This window comes from Falco rusticolus, chromosome 5 (assembly GCF_015220075.1).
Source record: "Falco rusticolus isolate bFalRus1 chromosome 5, bFalRus1.pri, whole genome shotgun sequence".
In the NCBI taxonomy this organism is placed as follows: Eukaryota; Metazoa; Chordata; class Aves; order Falconiformes; family Falconidae; genus Falco; species Falco rusticolus.
The window spans coordinates 80,700,661-80,716,176 of record NC_051191.1 but is presented as its reverse complement, the minus strand read 5'-3'; the positions used below and the strand labels follow the sequence as shown (position 1 = coordinate 80,716,176).

General features: G+C 45.0%; 1 protein-coding gene across 5 annotated transcripts; it reads left to right on the top strand.

Moving 5' to 3' along the window:
- Positions 1-1,414: 1,414 nt before the first annotated feature.
- PTHLH (parathyroid hormone like hormone) lies at positions 1,415-14,853 on the top strand. Of its 5 annotated transcripts, none has more exons than XM_037390489.1 (4): positions 1,415-1,652; positions 4,271-4,393; positions 9,967-10,389; positions 14,350-14,853. In XM_037390489.1, exons 2-4 carry the CDS (start codon positions 4,293-4,295, stop codon positions 14,357-14,359), a joined length of 534 nt encoding a protein of 177 aa, XP_037246386.1. In that variant the 5' UTR covers positions 1,415-1,652; positions 4,271-4,292; the 3' UTR covers positions 14,360-14,853. The 5 variants fall into 5 exon arrangements, with proteins under 5 accessions (XP_037246386.1, XP_037246382.1, XP_037246381.1 ...); XM_037390485.1 differs by lacking the exon at positions 1,415-1,652 and adding an exon at positions 1,764-3,085; XM_037390484.1 differs by lacking the exon at positions 1,415-1,652 and adding an exon at positions 3,116-3,728.
- The last annotated feature ends 663 nt before the right edge of the window (positions 14,854-15,516 follow it).

The following is a 15,516-nucleotide window of genomic DNA, read 5'->3' as shown; positions in this document are numbered from 1 at the left end:
ATTTTCTGCTGCCTCTCTGAGGCTGCAATGGCACCTCCTCCCCAGTTAGCTGAACCTGTCCCACTTGTCGCCTTTTGGGAAGATTTCGCTCCTGAGCCGCTTTTTTGGGGGGAGACTGGTCACATACCCGTCCACAGTCCCCTGGCCCTATTCCCTGCTCAGGAATAACGTGCCAAACCTGGAACAGGGACTTCTCTTCCTAGCCAAGCTCCCAGGTCAACTTCCTCGTAGGAAAGCTGATTTATGCCTGTTTATACGTATGGAAAAAGGAGGCAGAAGCCAAGCGCGGCATCTCTCCAAAATCTCATTGTCTTTGAGGCGGGAAGAGGGAAGAAAGGGGAGGCAGAAAACCTAAAATGATAAGGTTTGCCTTGTCGCGGCAGGGAGGGATTGACCAGAAAGGCAAACACAGGGTTTTGCCTCACCTCCCCGCAGCTGAAATCTTTCCCAGCTCCGACAAAACGACCGGTCCCCTCCGTGCGTCCCGGCTGGGAAAACAACCCTCCGCCTCAAGCGCCTCGCCTTGGCGTGGAGCCCTGCCCTAACCGAGGCCCCGGCAGGTGAAATCCCAACAAAACTGTGGCTTTTCCCCGCTCCCAGACACGGGGCCAGCTGTGCCCGGCGGTGCCCCATGCGCGGAACGATGCTTTGGTGCAGGTGTTGGGACGGGATTCGCGCCGGCCGGCCACACACCCGCACCAAAGCATCGTTCTGCCGGTGCTTCCTCTCGTCCAGCCTCATCCTCTCCCCTCCCCACCCTCCATGAGGCCAGGGGACACCCGGAGCTGGCAGAAAGGAGCGGTCGGAGCCGGCGGGGTGAGATGCTACAGGTGTCGACTGGTCCCTCCCGGGAGCCGTCTCCCCGGGTGCGCATCTCCCTCTCCGCGCAGCCTGCCGGGCTCCATCCCGCAGGGAAAGGGGGCTTAATCCCTGGTAAAGGGGATTGTTATTTCTTTTTTGCCCCATCTTGCCACGGAGGAGGGCTCAGGCTTGCGGTGAGGCTAGGTAGCAGGAGTTTGCTCACGGGTTAAGCATTTGTGTAGGTGGCAGGAGAAAAAGCGCTGCTTGGGATGTTGTAGATGACAGTCTTCATCGGGAGGTGGGGGTGGAGGAGAGGGGTGGCTAGGGGGAGGGTATAGTATCATGGTATGATAGTAAGTCTCTTAAACGGGTTTGGCACTGCTCAGTTCCTGCCATATTAGTAAAGCCATAGTTGGGTTGCATTTTTTTCTCTTTTTTTTTTTTTTTTTTTTTCCCCAAGCCCACTGAGGCAGAGATGAGGCAAACAGCCATAGGAAGGTGGTTAGTGATGTCACAAGTTTGGTCTTTTCAATAAAAGCAATAGAGAAGGGTCTCCCTCCCTATATATATTAGGAGAAGCTTCTGTTCTTCATAATAAAAAGAGCAGCAAGGGAGAAAAACACCTGCTTTTAACACCTTTATTTAGCACTAATCTGTTGCAGACAGACTAAAAACTCTGTAGAGCTGTATTTCTTTTGAAAAGTATTACCTTTTTTTTCATTTATTTAACTTCTTTTTTTTCTTTTTCTTAAGCATAAAATATAGTTTTGGAAGCGATTGCTGAGAAGATCAACCACTGTTTTGCCAGGGTGATCTCTGAGAGGCACAGAGGGCTGTAACTCGAGGAAAAGGTGAAGTAATAAATTGTGAAGAAACTTCAGTATTCCAAGTTTATAAAGGCTATCTATTTTGCCTGAGTCTGTAAGGGTTGGGGTGTTTTTTCTTTTTTTAATTTTTTTTATTTTTTTTTTTAAAGGGGAGGAAATTCTAAAAATGTTTGATGGACGTTTTACCTTTAACACGTGCAATAGACATATGAGTGTGGGGGGGCTCTTTTCAGGGGATCTCACAATTATTTTTAATTAGTCGAAAGGGCAGTGTAAATCAAAGAAGCCTATTAGCTATACATTTTAATTTATAGCCTACCAGGTGTTCAGGGAATTTATTTACAGCGTCAACGATTTAATGTTTTCAGCATGATTTCTATTTCAGCTCTTACGTTTTCGGTTTTATTTGCCTGTGTGGTATGAAATTTGGCTAAGGAGCCGGGCTTTTAAACTGTGGCAGCAAGTATCGTTGAACGTAAAATAACTTGCAGGTAGAGAAGTGGTTTGCTTTGCACCTAAACTTTCTCCCGAAAGCGTTCCTCAGTCCGAGAAGAGGATGAGAAGGAGCAGCCAGCCGGCACACCTCGGTGTTTTGTTGCGGCTTGTGAGGGTGTTGGGAAAGCATTTGCTGTAAATCAGGCTGTCAGCGGCAGAAACCAGCGACCTCCCCGGGCTCGGGAGCGGCGGCGGTGCCCGCGGTCAGGGCTCTCCGGGGAGGTTTCGGCGGGGCGCGGAGCGGAGCCCCGCGGAGGGTGCGTGGCCGCGGATAGCCGAGGGCTGCCGGGATGCTGCCGGGATGCTGCCGGGACGGAATCGGCGTCCGCAGGTGCTCGTTGCTGCCCGCCTGGGCAGGGCCAGCGTGCGGGAGCGCCCATCCTCTGCCGCAAGGAGGAGGCTGCTTGCGAAGTGTTCCCCTCCCGCGGAGCCGCCGGGCGTGGGGGCGAGGGGCGCACCGAGCCCCCCCCCCCCGGCTTTAGCCCTGCACCTTACTTCCTAACAGCCGCGGGCAGCTTCGTGCGCAGGGAGGCTGTATAAAGGGGTGGATTGTGTTACCTTTGGTTTTTACATAAGTGTATTCCTGTGATGGAAAAATCTGGTCCCTCCGCCGGGGGTTGGGGGCCGCCGGGGGTGCGCGGGGGGCTGGCCGCCCTCCCCCGCTCCGGGCACGGCCCCGCCGCCCCGCAGCCCGGCTGCCCGCCTCGCACGGCAGCGCAACCTGACACAGATATCTGCAACGCCCCGCCCGGGCTGGCGGAGGGCGAAGTGGAAGGCGAAAGAGGGAGAGGAGGAGAAAACTTTCCACTAATTTACTTTTTTGGCCAGGAGCGCCTGTGTTCATAGACTGCGAGTCCTTCCCCCAGCCCTCCCCCTTAGCCCCCCCTCCCCTTTTACTAGCGTACAATTAACATCATTAGGAATCAACCCTCCAGCTAATAGGGGAACTGCGACGAACAACGGTAGGTGCGTGAAAGGAAAGGTGGCGACGACCCCAGGCAGGGCTTTTAGGCTGATCTAACAAGTGCCCCCACTGATAGGGGGTGGGGGTGTGGGGGGAATCGCCCTTTCCACTGTGCTACGATAGGGGAGGCGCTGACCTGGGGGTAAACACAAAAAGGGAGAGGTGGAGGGGGGAGAGAGGCAGAGAGAGAGGAGCTGCAGAAGATGCGGAGAGCTTGGCCGGAGTCCTTAGGGTCTGCTGAGTGCATGTGCTGTCGGGTGTTTCCCTTCGCTCCTTTTTGATTCCTGTCCCGGGAAGCGCCGATTTCCAGTCTCCTTTTTGGCTGTGGGTATCCCGCCCGGGCTCTCGCTCTCTCGGCACATGTTCCTAGGGCGCCATCTCTTTGCAAAACCCTCCGTCCTCCCGCAGGTCTCCCAGAGGCTGCTTCGGAGCGTGTGAACATCGCAGGCTCCAGCCCAGTCCAACCTGCGGAGCCAAGCATGCCTCCCAGCCCCTGAGCCTCCCCGGGCTACCGCTCCTCTTAGTCCTCTCGGGCTCTCCAGCTAGGCAGCAAGCCTTGCTTGTGTTCCCTTTCCTTGTCACAGTTGTGGACCCAACTTTCCGGAAGCAGAGGACGTGAACTTGACCCTTTTTTTGCGGAGGTATACTTAAAGACAGATGTATAGATGCATCCCCTCCCGCCTCCCACCCCCCGCTTGAATCTCTGCCTGGGGGTGCGTGTCTGCGCGTGTGTGCACAGACAGGAGGGTGGCTGAGCTGACTTTGGGGAACCTTTCCTTATCTGCAAAGAGGGCTTCTCCTCTAACATAAAGCCCTGAGACGGCGGCTTAGCGGACTAGAATTGAGCAGAGCTCCGGGAGGCAAATGGACGCGCTCCCTAACCCGGTTCAAGTATGAGCCAGATGATTTTTTAACTAATATTGAGAGAGATCTTGCCTCCGGGCAGCGAGAGACAGAGGGAGGGAGGGAGGGAAGGAGGGAGGGAGGGAGGGAGGGAGGGAGAGGCAGACAGCAGGGAAGGGAGAGAGACGGAGCGAAGTTTGGAAGAAGTGAGCCGCTGCCGAGAGCTCAGAAAGTTTGTTTTTCCTTCCCAGCCTCGGAGCTGGTAGAGCCGAAAGCGGGGACTGCCTGAGGACGGTGCTGGCGCATGTGTCCCTCGGGACTGATCTCCCTTTCCTTACAGGTTTTAAGACCCGGAGGATACAATGTTCACTAAACTCTTCCAGCAGTGGAGTTTCGCAGTGTTTCTGCTGAGTTATGCCGTGCCCTCCTACGGGAGATCAGCAGAGGGGATCAGCCGCAGACTGTGAGTTTCTAATTTTTTTTATTATTATTTTTTATTTTTCCCCCTCGCTTCGGTGACGGTGCGGGTGGGGAGGGAGGTGGCGGGTGCCCCCGGGCCGGCAGCGCCGGTGCCGGCGGCAGGAGCAGCCCGGGGGGTCGCAGCCCCCCGCAGCGCTGCCGGCGCGGCTCTGCCGGGAGCGGCTCCGCGGTACCTGCCCCAGGTGCTCGGGGCGGGGGCAGGGGGCGTGGGGGGCAGGGAAGGGGCACTTCCAGATGCCTGGCCTCGTAACGCTTTTGGGGAGGGGATGTTAAAAGCGGGGGGTCTCTTCTGCCGAGGGGAGCAGCAACGCAGCTGGGTGCTCGCCCAGCATGTGCTGCTGCCCATGAACCTCTCCGGCCCTAGCAGGGAGCATCCCGTGTTATCAAACTGCTATGTGTTACATTAAATAACATATACTTCTTCGGCACTGGCATGGAGCCAATATTGATAAGGGTAGGGGAAACACGCAGTAGTGAGGGCTATCATGAAACTGAAGTACTGAACAATTTCTTTGGATTTCTGCCACTTCAGAAAAAGAAAGAAAGAAAGAAAAAAAATAATTCCAAAGGGAGTCCAGTATCTGACTTGGAGGCAGAAGCATATTTTTTGATAAATGATAATGTAACTTAAGAGAGTCTGTTCAGGAAATGACCTTTTTGCTCCTTCCAAAATAATCAGCGTGGTTTATACTAATACCCCTACGCAAAGTGCAGAAGAGAAGCCACTGGGCTGATGTAGGAGCAGCTGTCTCACACATCTAATTCACTGGCTTTCATTGGACTTGCATCAGATTTTCTAAGGAAGAAACACCTCAGTCATGCTGTGGAGGGCTGTATTGTTACGAAGTTCAAAAGGAAGTCAGGTTGGAGAAAGAGGGCTGGAAAATCCAATCACAAGTTATAGGGAAACATGACACAGCAAACAATTTCAGATGGGTTTCCTTGTTAATGTTTTATTACATACATAAGGACAAGATCTCCAAATAGTGCTTCCTCTGCCATTTAAGCAACAACAACAACAACAAAAAATAAAAAAATCCCTCAGGTGAAGTGACTTCAGACACACCTAAACTTTGGCACCAGGCAGACAGCTATTACAAATCTCCTACAGCAAATCATGTAGAACATGTTATTGCTGATAATGCTGCAGCATATTCTTCCCAGTCCATTAATGCCTAGCTTTTGTACTCCTGAAGACTATTCTTGAACTATTTCTTTCATTTGAGACTATTTTTGTCTCTTTGGATATAGAGAAACGTAACTTCAGTTTCAGAAATAAAAAACGAAAATAATTGAAGTACAGTCAAATGCTGTTATTTTCTTGGCTAGGAAACTCTAAGTGGATCCAAGCCAAATTTGTTTTTTAAAAATGTTAATTTGCTAAGAAATATTCTCTCTCTTTTTGAAGTTAGCATTGTTCTAACACTTGTTTTTAAAGGTCAGGGTTAGAGTTCTTCCCAACATCCCCATTCTGTCCTGACAAGGGGGAAAAAAGTAGAAGCTAAGCAGTCAAAATGCACTTCTCAGCTCCCTCTTCGCTATGGCATGTAAAAAACACACAAGAAACCAGTTAGCTGTCAGTTAGTGGCATTCACGTAGTTTTGTTTGTGGGTACAGCACAAATACAGACACCACACTCAAACATGTGTCCTGTTTTAATACCACCACAAACCATTCCTAGAGTTAATGGTTAATAACTCACTTAAGCCTTAGAGATATTTTTTTTTCAGTCAAAGTCTTAAACCAGTAACGGATGAAAATACTGAAGCACGTTATTATATCCATGCAAAAATAATCAAAATGACATAGGCCTGGTTCTACAGACTTTACTGAGGCAAATCTCCCATGGAAAGCAATAGCAAATTGTCCCAAGAAAAGACTGCCAGACATATTATTTGTTATAGAAACACTTTAGCTGCTAAAGAACTTCTGAGAAACCCTGTAATGCCTCGAAGTGAAATTAGATATTTTTATCAGCATGCCCAGACACTGCAGCATCGTGTCCCCAGATCTGTTCAAAATATTTTTCCTAACCCTGAGATAGGTTGAGCAGCTTTCACTCCCCTTGGAGCCAGTGGCAAGGGCACTCGGTCTTGCAAAATCCAGACAGAGAGCTGACTGAACCCTTTCCAGTAATTTTGCTGAACTTATAATCTGACCCAATGTGAATAGTCAAGGATAATAATGATTAAATAAGAGCAACTCTCTGAGACAGAAAGTTGTCACTTGAAGAATGTTGCCTCTTAGTGACGCTAGATAGCTAGGCAAAATAATGGAGAAGGAATGTGCCTGAGAAGAACAGCTTATCTGGAAGTACGTGAAGTTAGCAGTGCCACAAGTAATGGATTTCTACTGTTTTCCCCATAATGAGACATTGTCTCATATGTGTATAGTGTACTTGGATGCAGTAATTAGCTTGGACACTCCAGTCAAATGCAAACCATCAACATCCTTCTCTCAAAAGTGCCTACCACATGTAAGCTTAGCATTTGCTGCACTTGGTTTGGGTACAGACTTTTTCCTTGAATAAGAGGTGCATTTTATAGAAGGATGGAAGGGACCTCTAGTGGGTCATCTTAACCCTAACAGCCTAATAATTTTTTACATATTGTACCCGACATATGAATGCACTCATTCCAGTTTCCATTGCCTTCCTACTCTGTGTGTGTGTGGGTGAGATATTGTTGATATCTCCATTATGAAGCACTTCTTACATCAGCCTTCTTGGGCTAGTATTTCTTCCTGATTTACAAACATAGGAGTTGTTTGAATAACTGAGGCAGAAGGTCAAAGAGATATGTATCTGCCACGTCTTTGTTTTGAGGAGATTTTTGATCTAGGGCATACAAAGGAAGCTGATAGGCAAAATGTAATCCTTAAGTCTGGCTGAGTAATAAAAGTCATGTGAAATGTAACACTACTTAACGTTATACAATCATCTGGAATAGCAGAATGTTATTTGGGGCCAGCCTTGATGCTAAATATCATACAGACATTTAAAGAGAAACCCACCCTCTTTGGCACCCTAACCCCTCACGCATCAACCCCTGCATTATTTTGGAAATGTATACTCACTCAAGATGCAGATCTTGTAATGCTCTTTGACTGCCTTGTGTGTACTGGAACCCAGTCTTTAGGTTTCAACTCTGTAAAATGGAATAGCTTTTCAGTCAAGAGTACTTTAATAACAGGCTTTAGAGAGTCAAGATTTTGTCACAGTGGGTAAATTGACCAAATACACATTACAGGATTAAGGCAGCTTTAGGTTGTCTGTGATAAAAGGCATTATCCTTGGTAGTTTACAAGAGGCAGTAGGAAAGCTTTGCTCATTCACATGAGACATGCTGTTTTAGACTGCAGTAAAGCACTGAGATTTTGTATGCTTTTTATAAACTGGAAGAGTGAAAGGAGAACCACATTTCCCATGCAAATATTCTGGGAAAAATAGATTACTGAAGCTAGGAATGTAATGTGAGCCACAATGGACAGCTTGACAAGCAGCACAGCAGTATGCCATTCAGAGGGGTCCAAGGTGCTAGTTTTATTAGCGTACTTGCAAATCAGATTGATCTTAATGAGACTATTGTTAAAGATGGCTATTGGAGAGCTTCAGGGAGTGCACTGGTCAAAAAAAATCTCCTGGGGGAGATCTTGAGCTTGTGTTAATGGTCACAGCTGCACTGAAGAGAAAGAAACAATATGGGTTCAGATCAGTATTATCACATTGCGGTTTTGCTTAGGGGCATCGAGTTGAAGTGTATAAAATATTTGCCCTAAAGTCCAAGGTCATCCAAAACTGATTTTGGGATGCTTAAAACATAGACAATGTTTGATCAAATGTGTGCTCACAAGCCTGAGTATATCTAGGTCTGATTTTGAGCAAGTACCCCTGCTGTATAACTTCATGCAAAACCAACGGTCATCTTTCAGTCTTACTGTGGAATGGGGGAAAGCTGCTGTTTGAATTTTATGCTGAATAATAGAGGTGTAGTATCACTTGAACCCAATAGTCAAAAAGTGCAGCTCTACAAAGACAAGAAGTGAAGAGGATGCTCTTAAACCAATGCTAATTGAAGCTGACAATTTCAAATAGCTCTACTGTTGATCACATCACAAATCTAAAGAGTTTGACTGAAGGGACTGAGAAAGATCTATTGCAGAACACTGCCAATCATTTAGCATACTATCTTTGTCCACCACAGTTTGAATCCCGGTAACATAGCAGGATAATTAGGGACGGGACGGAAGGAAGGAATATTCACTCACAGTTATGTGTCTTCTCCCATTTCACCCACATACAGAAACAACTTCTTATCCAGCTAGCTGACCAAATGATTATACGACAGGCAAGGCAGCGAACTCATTTTCTTTGGGCAGTAAGAATCCAGTCACATGCAGTGCCCTGATGCAAGATGAGAGGATACATAGCCAATCTCTGCACACTGAAGTAGGACAATTGGAAGGATAAACTGTATTATAGCATTCATGGGAACATAGCTAAAATCCCAGCTTGTGCTCTTTCTGTGGTTCACAGTGCAGCTGTGCGTCTATCCCACATCAAGGAAAAAGCATGTATTTTCTCATGGTTATTTATTATCCAGGTGCCATTTGTATCTTCTTTCCTCAGATGTTTCATACTTTCTTTGCCAGTACAACATCTCTAAGAGATAGATAGCCAGCCATCTCCCAGTTCCTTGAAAACAACAGAGGTTAGTGAACCAAAAGGTCATGAACTCTGGAAAAGTACCAGAGACCCAAACAAACCAGCATGCTCTTGAAGAAGATCCAGTGAAGAGGGTTAGTGTAAAACTCAGAGAGCACAGCAGACGAGAAATTTGGCCCCAGAAGCTCATGCTTAAAGGAAAGGCATCTAAAGCCATAATTAGACACAAGTGGCCAAGTAGTAAAATCAACAGGAGCATCTGAGGCTCATCTCTGCTGATGCTCAGACTGCCTCTCTGGATAGCTCATTATGGGCTGAAGCGCCTGTGTTTTAAGCACCCTAATTTGAACATTTTTCCATTACACTCCTGCAATTGCACTTATTTAAATTTAGAAATGAAATGCACTTTTATGTATTTATTTCGTTTTTTGAAGTAGATGACTGAGCAGAAGAAAATTATTAGAACGATGCTGTATAAACACCGTTTCCGGCTTCAGTACAAGTACTTGTTATTCCCTCTCTTGCTTGACTGCAGTGCTCCATTATCTGACCCTTTAGTTTTCCTGTATCTGACGACTGAAGTGTGATATATTAAGAGTTGTAATGCTTTCCTAGAACAGAGCAGTGACTAATCCAGCTCCAGGTCCAGTGGTGTGTGATCGGTTAGCTAAGAATTATTACCCGCTTAGGTCTTTTCCTTCTCTGTAGGGAGCAGCTACTCTGAGATGTAGGACTTGCTCCAGCAGTCTGACTTAACTGGATGTCTCCAAGCCTGAAAGCTGGTACGCAGTCACTGTGGCCACCACTGTCAAAGGAGAAAGGAGCTCTGCCAAGTACTGGGCAATAATCAAATCCTAAATGTTTTTTCCCCCTCCTCTCTTCTCTTTCTTTAGCAAACGGGCTGTATCGGAGCACCAGCTATTACATGACAAAGGCAAGTCAATCCAAGACTTACGAAGAAGAATATTCCTTCAAAATTTAATTGAAGGTGTCAACACTGCAGAAATCCGTGCAACTTCGGAGGTTTCACCTAACCCTAAGCCTGCTACCAACACGAAGAACTACCCTGTCCGATTTGGTAGCGAAGATGAGGGCAGATACCTAACTCAGGAGACAAACAAATCACAGACCTACAAGGAGCAGCCCCTGAAGGTATCAGGGAAGAAAAAGAAAGCAAAGCCTGGAAAACGTAAGGAGCAAGAGAAGAAAAAAAGGCGAACCCGCTCGGCTTGGCTAAATACTGGCATGTACGGAAGCAGTGTGACCGAGAGCCCGCTCTTGGACAACTCTTTTACTACACATAATCACACTTTAAGGTAATTCTGCTATACTCTTTTGGGGGGCATCCCATGTATTTGCTGAAATTGTTATCCTTTGGTGTGAGAAGCCAAGGCCTCACTCAAACCTGGAGTAGTACCACACTGTTACGCTCATAACTGGGCAGTGGCTTTTCAAGCTGTGCACAGTCTCAGGGTGCTTTCTGGAGGTAAGTACCCTTTCCACTTTCCACTGGTGAGGAAGTCTTTCTTTCCTATGACAAACAATTCAGGTAAATTACTTATTGCCAAAATGAACTTCCTGAGGCTGAGTAGCAAGTTATTTCTGCAAAAAGAAAGCACATCATAGCCATCAAAATTTCCTTTCCAGTTTTCACTGTAGTGTCTCTTATGTCAGATCTTGGGCCCACACTTGGGCCTCAGCAGATTAAAAGCTTCGAGTTTTATTTAAGGCTCTGCATCTATAAAATGGCGAAGTTTTCTTTCCTCCTTCTCAACGCCTCCCCTTTTTGGCAACTTTCCTACCCTTACTTTACAGTTTTTCATTTTACTGTTTAACCTTAGGGGAGAACATGGAAAATTTCTCTCTTAGTAATATCTGCAAACAACGCAGACCAGCCTTTCACCATAAAATTTTCCCTGCCATTAGGACTTTTTAATTCAGCTCCATCTTTTTGCCAGCTCGTGAAACAATTACGTTGCTGCTGAAAAATGTTGAGCATTGCTTTTGGAGAGAGACGTGCTTCACTCATGTATGACAATGAAGGGTTTTCAGGGCAGTGGTGGAGACTTCAGCCTAGGTACCCCAAGCGACTCATTTGCTTGCAGTCATCTCAGCTTGAGTGGAAGCTGGCACACTTGCAGACAAAGCCAAGGGGTCCACTCCTCAGTTCTCCTCAAAGGTTTGCATTTTCAACAGGAAAAAACCCACCCTTTTCTCTCCTCCTCCCCTTCACTTTGGCAGAATAGAGACATAAGAGAAGTGCCACTTGCCTACAGTAAATCCCTTAGAAAGAGACGCCAGCTGTGGGATTTACTAAAATCCAGTTTGGGGTTAAGATTTACAGGCCACAGTTTGCAACATGCTCCATCGCCTCAACGTCTGATGGTATTTACAGGAGTTATCGGCATTTGGGGCTAGGCATTCAGTGTCCTGGGCCATAAACTGGTAAGCATGGCTGTAGCAGTGAGTAGTGAAGTAAAAGAGGCTGGTTTGTCTCAGCGCCTGAAGAAAGGCATGCTGTGGGACTCCGGTCAGGAGATGCCTGACATTTCAACAGATGTTAAGAACTGTGGTGGCCAATAAATAACACCTGTCTTTGGCACATAGAAATCTTGAATGTAGGGGAAAAAAATATCCTAGGGCATTTCAACTGTTATTTCTTTTTCTTACTCCTCTTTCTTTTGTTGTATACCCAATGGGATACGTAGAAGAATTACAGGTGCAACCCTGTTGATTTTCCTAGTTCAGTCTTTCTGTTTGATATATGGTTGGATGGCTGAAGGCAGTCCAGCTTTACCTTACTGATATTATTGCCCAAGATGCAGTATTCCTCCAGGGCAAGATTCCTAAAGAAGACCTGTATTTTAGATACTTACTTGAGGATGATTAAACAAAGAGAAGCCATAAAATAGGAAAAATTAAATTCCTCCTTCACAACTACAGAGCATAATATGCTGGTTCAGCTCTTAAGAAACTGCCAGTATATGAGCTTGTAGATATCCCAGTAGGCCGGCAAAAGATGCAATCTCTAAACATTAAATGAAAGCAAGTCCCAAATCCCTGACATGTCCTTTGGATAGGGGGAGTCAGGTTCAATGCAGTTGTCTATGCAGTTGTTAGCACATGCTGGGCAAGCACATTTTAGATGGAGGGATGATCACATCTGAGTGAGGTTGATTCCTCAGCTATACTGACTGAATCAGGAACTTCTACTCTATCTGCTGGTGGTGCACAAGGGAGGTGTGTGTAGACAGGATTTCCATATGCTACACCAGTGGAAGCTGCTTTTGCAGCACCCCTAAGGCTAGCTGCAGCTTAGGAGAAGCACCCATACTTAATGGTGAAGAAGTGGGTATGAATAATGCATCAAGGTAAACTTCAAGGAAATGCAAAGATTAAGTTTAAGCATACTTTTCACTGTATCTTTGTGCTTCTTTTCTGCTCAATGCACTGAATTGAAATCCTCATGACAACTCCCTTGATTCCAAGATTTTGAGTTTAGGTCAGAAAAAAAGACCCAAAATAATATGCTTTCTAGATCTTTTGGCTTACTACAGGAAGTATCTCATAAAAAAAAGCTCGTCTTGCAAAATCTGGGACCAAATCACAGAAGGCAGCTTGCAAGTAGTCATTAGTACAGAACCCATTGTCAAGATGTGGCTTAGCTTAAACTTGAAAACAAAGCTTAAAATCCAAGCCAAACTGAAAATGTCACCCTTTTAAAAATAGGCTTGTGTAGTGCAGACACACATATACAGTCATGCTGTATGAATTACGTGCCATTATTATATCTATTGTAGTATAGCTTGAATACACCCTAATATTACTAGTTAATTATTATGGAGCTTCATGCTAGCATTACCATTCCGGGCACTTAAAAAATTCTTTCTCATGGACATTTCAGCTATATTCCCATTCCAATTAAATTAAAGCTGTTATTACCTAATTTCCTAAGAAACCTTTCAAATGAGTAAACTCCCTAACGTTAAATGTAGTCTCACTTTCAATGTGCACATAAAAATCCCCTCTTAAACTCTGAAGGATTTGCTTTTTGTGTGTGTCTCACGCCCACACACGTCTGCCATGTGGAACGCTACCCGCAGCTTTGGTGATCAGTCCAGCAACAGAGTGAATCCCACTCCATCCTATAGCTTTGCATTCCACCCTATAGCTGTTTCCCAGGGAACCAACATGCATTACAGAAATGTGCTGTTCACAGGAACAGAAGGGAAAAAAGCCCATCCCTTCAGCATTTCCTGCAGCAATGCTAAAAAGTCACTTAAAATGATATTGTAATGTAAGTAATATACTGACAGGATAGGAGCAGGTTCTGCATTTGTTCTCATGCCTTCACAAGGAAGGGAGGAGCAGAGAGCTCACCCAGGCTGCCAGCACCCCTTAGAAAACTCCCAAATCTTAGGACTGTATACAGCTGACTGTTTCAGCTTGGACTGAATGCAACAGGACTTGGGGCTTAACACGACGAGATGCTCGTTTTCTTTCAGGACCAAGCTCTCTGGCTCACTGAGGGAAAGTTTCAGGATTATAGCCTTTTCATTCATTCAGGCACTTAAAGATACACACTATCAAGGATCCAGTCACTTCAAGACCTGAGCAGCCTTTACTGCATGAGTATTGCATATTCCCATGTGCATGACACCCCAGAAATGGGTACCTCTGAGATGAACAGACCTTTGTCTAACAGGTGGTCTATCACTGGGAAAGATAAACCAAATCAGCCCTGTGACTGTTTTAATCAGAAGCCTGGCATCATCCCCAGGTGGTTAACACAGCAGGGGCATGATTGCCACAGTGTTCAATAAGGACTGTCTTTTTCTTATCCTCAAACAAATTTCTAATTTCTCCAACTGTATTTTTTTCTTTTTAGCACTTGGCATATTTATTATAGGTTGATACAATTTTTCTACCTGTAGCATGCAAGAATCTTCTTGCATAAGACTCTAAAGAAAACTAAAGCCTGTTCTTTTTTCTCTGAGTGTACAATACAGTGGAATAGATGGCCTCATCTCATGTCAAAGACATGACAAACTGTGGGTCTTCATACTGCTAGCTGAGTTGCATTGAAGAAAATAGCACAGAGGTCTTGAAAAGATGTCTAAAAGTATAACATTGTTAAACAGGCCTTATCATTGCAAATGTTTACTAGCAAGGTATACCTGTTATCATCTGTGGTACTCTTGCTATAGATTTTATATCCATGTATTTGAAATGAAAATTAATTTTTCAATTTTTTCTGTCTTTTTTTTTCTTTGCAGGAGGCGCTGACATTTTCAGCAAGAGATTTTTGGAAGACATATTGCAGTATTCTGTAATAGTGAACATATGGGAAGTATTAAAATATTTATTACCTGTATATATTGTAAATGCTCAGAATAAAACCTTTTTCCCCCATTGCTCTCTGAAACTGCACATTTGGTTATTGTGAATTTACCTTTTTGTTTTTCCCCTTTTTTTTTTTTTTTTTTGGCTAAGGCTAAGACGATTATTATTGTCACATTTACCATAATTTATTTTGTTGACCGGTGTATTTATTTTGTGAACGTATCTTGGTGCTGCTGACTTTCTATATTTTTTGTAACATAATGCACTTTAGATATACATATCGAGTAACATGGATAACTGACATAAAATGTTCCTGTTTTGTGGTTGACTTCAGTGAATGCCTACATACAATTGTTCAAACAATTTTCCTTTGTGCATGTATAATAGCAGTATTTTAAAATTTGTAAAGAATGTCTAATAAAATATAATCTAATTAAATCATGACTCAGAAGGAAAAATGTGTCCTTTAGGAATTTCAAGAGCAGGAATACTTTTTTTTTTTTACTACATTTGAAAATAATTTTAAATTTAATGTGTTTACATTGGTTCATACTCCCACATTTTCACATTAGCTTTTACTTAAAAATCGCTCAGAACATATTTTGTTCCAGTGTTCTATTTCAAGTCAGCTAAGTTGCTGAACAACCTGGGGGTACTGTCATCTAGCTTAGACCGTGCTGCAGGGAAAACATGATTCCCAGCCTTTCCAGCCCCCAGCCCTGCAAAGGCTGAAGCATTACACTCTCCAAATGAGAGCATGTGTAAAGCAGCTCTAGGGAATGCATCACTTTTGGAAGGTGCTCACATGTCACACCCTGTAGTCCTGTTGAAAAACAGACAGATGCTCAGTGTCCTCGGCTCCCACCAACTTTACTCAAAGATGCAAATGTCTACCACATGAGTGGAGTCTCAGCTCTTTGTACTTTGGGACCACCTCATGTTAATATGTGGGGGTGGGGGGGGGGCAGGGTAAGTGCATTTTCTGGGTGAAAATATAAAGGAAAGAAAATATAGTAACCACAGAAGGTGACATATCGCTAGGTACTGGTGCACTGCCACAAAGATGCCTCACATGGATATTTCTGAAAAGCATTTGCATT